Here is a 5,752-nt window from a genome sequence, read left to right as displayed (position 1 = left end):
CGGAAAACATGAAATTTTGCAATAATCTTGCGCCACCCTTGCACAAAACGACGATCATTTTTCTAATTTCATAAACAACAGAAGACTGTATTTTTGCTACTTGCATTAGTTTGGGAAATTCGATTGTTTCTTGAGGTCCACCGCAAGGAAGACGAGTTTCAGTTCACGTCTAGGTTCTTCTTGTAAAAAATCAACCGACGCTCGGCGGATTCTAATAAACTTTCAGTTTTTAGCTCAAGAACAACCGGAAAACCTTTAGTTTATAAGCTTCATAATCCCTGATTAACATTGATTTCGGTGGTTTTGGAAAATAATGCGATTTTCCGGTTAGGAGCTTTCATTGACTAACCCGCCAACCATGTGAAACCCTTCGGGAGTACGCTTTAGTGTTTCTCTTCTCACTTTGTGTTCATCAACTTGTGTGGTGTCTAAAGCTTTACTCAAATCATGTGGGCGCCGACTGAACCAAAGAGGTAAGTAATGTTTTGTGTATATATTTATATTTATTGAGGAACTATGTATTCTCTTGCTTTTGTCCTGCAATGGCTGAGCGCTTTAGGCTCGTTGAAAGGCAAGTATCTACGTAGGCTTGGTAGCAGCATCCCAAGCAAATCTGCAGGAAAGTGGTCGATGTTTGATGGTTTTTGTTGCAGGAAGAACGGGAGGAAATGCTGTGGACCGACCAGGTGATGAAGAAACTGAAGGTGGTCTCGACTAGCAAGCCTGAGCACACCATTTGCCATCTCCCGAGATTGTTGCCAGAAGGACCAACATCCAGTCCACCTCGTTGATTTATTGTTGATGTTTTGATTAGTTTGTAGCATTTTTTTGAAAATATACCGTTGTCCTGACCTAGTTTGTCTCGCACCCACCTCGGAAACTGCTTGACTTCGAACTGTTTTAATTCTCCGTTGTGTTGCAGGATGGGTTTGCTCCCCCCGAGGAGCTTGAAGGCCCCGCCGGCGACGAAGATGAATATTGAACAACCACAGTATATTGAAGCTTTTTAAATAGCTTCGTCAACTTTTTGTATTATCACTATTCTACGAGGTTCTGTTTTTTTTTGCGCAATTTTTATTCAATGTTGGAAACTTTTTGAGGAAGCAAATTCAATAAATGTATTTGGGAAGCGTGTGGTTTTTTTGCTTCGGAAGCCCTTTTTGATTATTAATGAAAACCTGGGCATGCCTTGTTGCCAGTTGCAGCAAGCTGCCATTCTGAACTAGCTTCACTGTTGTTTGGTTCCTTCACTCCTGACATCTGCGATGGGAATTAACCTAATTCCAAGAATGTAAATAAAATAATAATTTCTGGCTTTAATTAACGCGAAAAAATCGACAAAAATGAGCACCAGGAACCCGACAACGTTGATGACGATCCCCAGCGACGAAACGTTCGATTTTCTCTTCAAAATTGTGCTGATTGGGGATTGTGGCACTGGCAAAACCTGCGTAGTGCAAAGGTTCAAGAATGGGACCTTTATCGAGAAGCACGGGAACACTATTGGGGTGGACTTTTCCATGAAAACCGTCATGGTGGATGGTAAGAAAGTCAAGGTACGTTGCACGCTTAAATGAGCAGGGCCACCCTTATACAGTTGGTGATTTCCATTGCAGCTCCAAATTTGGGACACTGCAGGCCAGGAGCGGTTCCGGACAATCACTCAGAGCTACTACAGATCGGCCAATGGGGTGATTATAGTTTATGATATCACCAAAAGGTCCTCGTTCCTCTCAGTGGCTAGGCAAGCATTCTATAGCCGGTAGCAAGCCTCTGCTCTAACTGGGTCCTTTTAGGTGGGTGGAGGAGGTTCGCAGGTATTCAGGAAACGCAGTCCTGCTGGCTTTGGTCGGGAATAAGGCCGACTTGGAGAGCTGCAGGGAGGTGGAGTTTGAGGAGGCCGAAGCCCTTAGCCAGTACATGCCTGAGGTTCTCTTTGTGCTCGAGGCCAGTGCTAAAGACAACTCCAATATTGAGGAGGCTTTCATGTGTCTGGCTACTGAACTGAAGGTACGATATTCATCTCATTTGGTTAATGATATGAAGAGTTAGCCTTTTCCAAGTAGTGTTTTTCGAAAGATTCAACAGTCTTCTAACAAAGGGCTTTGTTTATAGAGGCGCCAGGACAATGGAATGTTGGGCACGGACGACGAAGAAACGGTAAAACTGGGCGAAAGCAGGTCAGTATCCAGCTGCAGCAGTTGTGCCAGAAACATGTTTTAAGGCGTCGACTCATATCAGTTTCAAGGTGCCTTATTTGATCTGTAAGTAAGCTTTAATACTGCTGTTTTTATTCGATGTTTCGCGATTTTATACCCTTTCAAGCTATGATTTTACCAACTTGACTTAGCCGTGTGTTTTTGTTTTGTATATAATTAGGAAAAATCACCTGGACATAGACCAGCTGCAATTTATGATGATAATACTCATGTGTATGTAGTAGCAATATTTATGTGTTTGTTTTGTGATTAATAGTGAGTTTTCCGAGCCAAGTGCTTGGGATTGAGGTAAAACGCAAACATTTTCAATGACGATCATATCAAAGTGCGTTCAAGAAATCGTTTTAAAAAAGCACTATTGCCGTCCCTTAAATTAATTTTTTGCTCCGCTCGGCCATCGTTATCGAATTAGTTCTCAGTCGTGACATGGTATATTTGTGGGCCTAATGTTATATGACACATTTTCTGGACTAGCGAATTATTTACAATGCTTATTTAGTTTAAGGAGTAGACAACGTAACATGTACCGCAACAATGCCAAATGAAATAAATACTATAAGCTATTTACACGAGAACAACCCCCATTATACCTGTTTGCCATTTGATTAACCGTTTTTTTTTTGTTAATTAACCCAATGGCAAATCCAACTAACTGACTTAGTGTACTAATCACATCCTGATTTATTTGGTATCACTATCAATGCCTGCTGGGGGCTTCTGCCTCCTACATGCTGCCTACGGCAGGATTGTGGATGGTTTCCTCACCGACCTCATTGTCCATGTCCTGGCTGGAAGGTGAAAAAAGGGGAAAAAATGCTGGTTAAAAGGCCACTAGGGACGCGTACCTGTAGGGGCTGTGCCGCCGCATGAATATCGACTTAGGACAGTCCTTCATATAGGGCCAGCACTCTGCAGGTCCTTCTTTTCCTCCTCGGCCGGCCTTTTCCGCCTCCACGTAATCCTGCATCAAGTGCGCGTACGGCGATTTGCTGGCACTGAAAAGTGTGCAAACGTTTCAAATCAAAGTGTATGGTGAATTTTTGCGTGCTGTTCTACAAACCTGAGAAAGAGCTTCAGCATCTCCCCCAAAAGTCCAAATCCACGCAAAGGATGGGCGTGCACCTCGCATATGGCCCTTAGCAGGCAGGCGCGCCCATCCAGCCCAAAGTTCTCCAACAGCTCCTCAACAGCCAAGTAAAGAAGAGCCCGTTCGCCGCCTTGTAATTGGCCAGCCAGTCCCGGATGGGGCGTGTCTGCCGACCTGCAAAACAGCCAATCAGGTGCCGGCTCTTGCTACCAGAATGCGCCCACCTTTTGCCTTTCCTGCCCTCTAGAATATTGCCAATGTAGTCGGCCAGCACACCGCCAGCCGCTCGCCCCATTGACCTGGCCAGTAAAGGGGGCACATCCCCAAAGGGGTTTTCGTTGTCCGTCAGCCCCAACTTGTCAAAGTCGACTGAAATTCCACAAAAAAATTGAAAATCCCGCCCCAAAACAACGTGCTTGCATACTCACTGGTAAAGGGCAGGCTGATTGTTATGTTGGAGAAGAACCCCTTGGGAGGATGCCTGACGAAGGGCATGGATAGAGAGGGCGAAATCACCATGGTGGTGCCTGGCGGAAGGGCCAGCCGTCCATCTTCGGTAACCCTAAAGGGAGTGAAGCAGTTAAAACTGTGACTGATGGGGAACTGGTCCCGAAATACGTACCATAAGATTCTTTTCTGGCGCGACTTGGGCTGCTGTTGGCTTTGAGGAACCGCCTCACTTCTAGGTACCACTGGCGACACCAAAATGCCCAACAGAACCACCAAGGCGATGGAATGGGGGGCTGAAACTTGAGCTGCGCCCATTCTGGAAATTGTACATGTTTTTTTAGTTGTTGAATTGTCATTTTTTATTTTTATTGCTTGACTTGAACCATATAAATAGTTCATCAAAAAAATGCATCGTTTAATTATCTACCTGCATTTATTATCTATGTACAATCAATGAAGCTAGTTGAATGTGGAAGCTTCATTGGTGCAGGCCGACTGTTCCACAGGGAAAACAAGTTGGTTTCTATAGCAACCTGCCTTTAGAGGGCTCAGAATGACGGGAAATTGGCGCCTTTTTCAGATTTGCCTTGCCTGCACCAATGTGATTTCATTGAAATTTTGCGCCTCATACTGCGCTTAATCACATTTAAGTGCACTTCGCAATGATATTCATCTCATTGAACACACATATAAAATCATATAAAAACGACAAAGATTTGTTGCGTTTGTCCTTTGCGAATAAAAGCGCGGCTGCCGTTTGAAGCGTTCCTTTGAGCGAAAGTGCCGAAAAAAACACAAAAATCGGTCCGAATTCAATAGGAACTCTTGAATATCGTACAAAATACCACAACGATTCGTTTTAATTCGTTGCGTTCGCCCGATGCGAAGAAATGCGCGTTCTTTTGATTAAAATTGCCGAGGAAGACACAAAAAGCATTAGAAATATTACAAAAAGTTTTTTTTTTACAAAGTACAGTTACACAGTACAGTAGTAAGTTTTTGTACAAAGTACCTACGACAAAAATTCGTTTGCATTCGTTGTGTTCGTTTGATGCGAACAAACGCGCTCGCTTTCAAGGCCGTTTTTTGCGTAAAAATGCTGATAGAGAGACGAAAAACTGTTGAAAATGATACAAAAAATTGACGATTTTGACTCTGTAAAACTGGCGACATCCGGACGACACAAATCCCTTTTACTGTAGCTGAACAAAAACCAAAAGCTCGGAGAGTAGAGAAAACTGTATAGAAAACGAATATTTTAAGAACCATCCTGAACATTGCCAAAAGAATGAACAGTGAAGATAAACGAGCATTTATTCGATTTTTTTTTATTGGTTTCGTTCGTCTGATGCGAACAAATGCGCGTTTAGCTTCACTGTCTGAATGTTTTCGCATCTCATTGCGACAGAGTAATGAAAATCATATAAAAACGACAAAGATTTGTTGCGTTTGTCCTTTCCGAATAAAAGCGCGGCTGCCGTTTGAAGCGTTCTTTTGCAACTCAAAAAAAACCACGCAAGTCTGAAACTTCTTGAATTCAAGCCTTTTTTGAGAAAACTGCCAACATTTCCCCATCCATGCTTCACTTTCTAAAAAGGCCATTTATTTCTCTCTAGAATGATGTACAAATGAGCCTTCTTGCCCATTGTGCCTCCGAGAAATGAGCAAAAATGGGACGGAAAACATGGAATTTTGGCATAATCTTGCACCTAAGTGTGTGATATTCAAATTTCGCATTCTGGGTCAAAACTACACGAATTTCCTCACTCACGTTGTTACGACTAAATCGACTTTTCAATTCTCAATCCAACGATGCCAAAACGAATTCTATGGCTCGAATGGTTCTTGAGAAACTTCAAAAAAAGCAGCGTCATGTTCAAGTGGATTTTGCAACTCAAAACAAAACCACGCAAATCTAAAACTTCTTGAATTCAAGCATTTTTTGAGAAAACTGCCAACATTTCCCCATCCATGGTTCACTTTCTAAAAAGGCCAT

The 5,752-nt window shown here is 42.9% G+C and overlaps 3 protein-coding genes across 13 annotated transcripts in view; 2 read left to right on the top strand and 1 right to left on the bottom strand.

Moving 5' to 3' along the window:
- LOC109544168 (microtubule-associated protein RP/EB family member 1) overlaps positions 1-1,129 on the top strand; it is a 6,865-nt gene extending 5,736 nt beyond the window's left edge. For 4 of the 8 annotated variants that reach the window (XM_019914226.2, XM_019914225.2, XM_019914228.2 and 1 more), the window contains exon 7: positions 923-1,129. In XM_019914226.2, coding sequence (XP_019769785.1) covers positions 923-982 — 60 coding nt within the window. In that variant the 3' untranslated portion in view covers positions 983-1,129. Of the gene's footprint in view, positions 1-653; positions 853-922 lie in introns of those variants that run through there. The other 4 variants (XM_019914222.2, XM_019914221.2, XM_019914224.2 and 1 more) reach the window with 1 other exon arrangement.
- Positions 1,130-1,235: 106 nt separating this feature from the next.
- LOC109544173 (ras-related protein Rab-43) lies at positions 1,236-2,824 on the top strand. Of its 2 annotated transcripts, XM_019914236.2 has the most exons (5): positions 1,236-1,556; positions 1,617-1,744; positions 1,797-2,010; positions 2,116-2,264; positions 2,380-2,824. In XM_019914236.2, exons 1-4 carry the CDS (start codon positions 1,344-1,346, stop codon positions 2,221-2,223), a joined length of 663 nt encoding a protein of 220 aa, XP_019769795.1. In that variant the 5' UTR covers positions 1,236-1,343; the 3' UTR covers positions 2,224-2,264; positions 2,380-2,824. The 2 variants fall into 2 exon arrangements, with proteins under 2 accessions (XP_019769795.1, XP_019769794.1); XM_019914235.2 differs by having other exon boundaries at positions 2,116-2,824.
- LOC109544171 overlaps positions 2,635-5,752 on the bottom strand; it is a 5,431-nt gene continuing 2,313 nt past the window's right edge. For all 3 annotated transcript variants that reach the window (XM_019914232.2, XM_048662056.1, XM_019914230.2), the window contains 6 exons: positions 3,929-4,072; positions 3,735-3,868; positions 3,531-3,675; positions 3,280-3,480; positions 3,065-3,214; positions 2,635-3,007 (listed from right to left, as the gene is read on the bottom strand). In XM_019914232.2, coding sequence (XP_019769791.1) covers positions 2,944-3,007; positions 3,065-3,214; positions 3,280-3,480; positions 3,531-3,675; positions 3,735-3,868; positions 3,929-4,071 — 837 coding nt within the window. In that variant the 5' untranslated portion in view covers position 4,072 and the 3' untranslated portion in view covers positions 2,635-2,943. The remainder of the gene's footprint in view (positions 3,008-3,064; positions 3,215-3,279; positions 3,481-3,530; positions 3,676-3,734; positions 3,869-3,928; positions 4,073-5,752) is intronic.

Source organism: Dendroctonus ponderosae, unplaced genomic scaffold (genome assembly GCF_020466585.1).
Source record: "Dendroctonus ponderosae isolate FM_Combo_2020 unplaced genomic scaffold, Dpon_F_20191213v2 Dpon_F_20191213_10, whole genome shotgun sequence".
NCBI lineage: Eukaryota > Metazoa > Arthropoda > Insecta > Coleoptera > Curculionidae > Dendroctonus > Dendroctonus ponderosae.
This window is presented reverse-complemented; position numbering and strand designations above follow the sequence as displayed.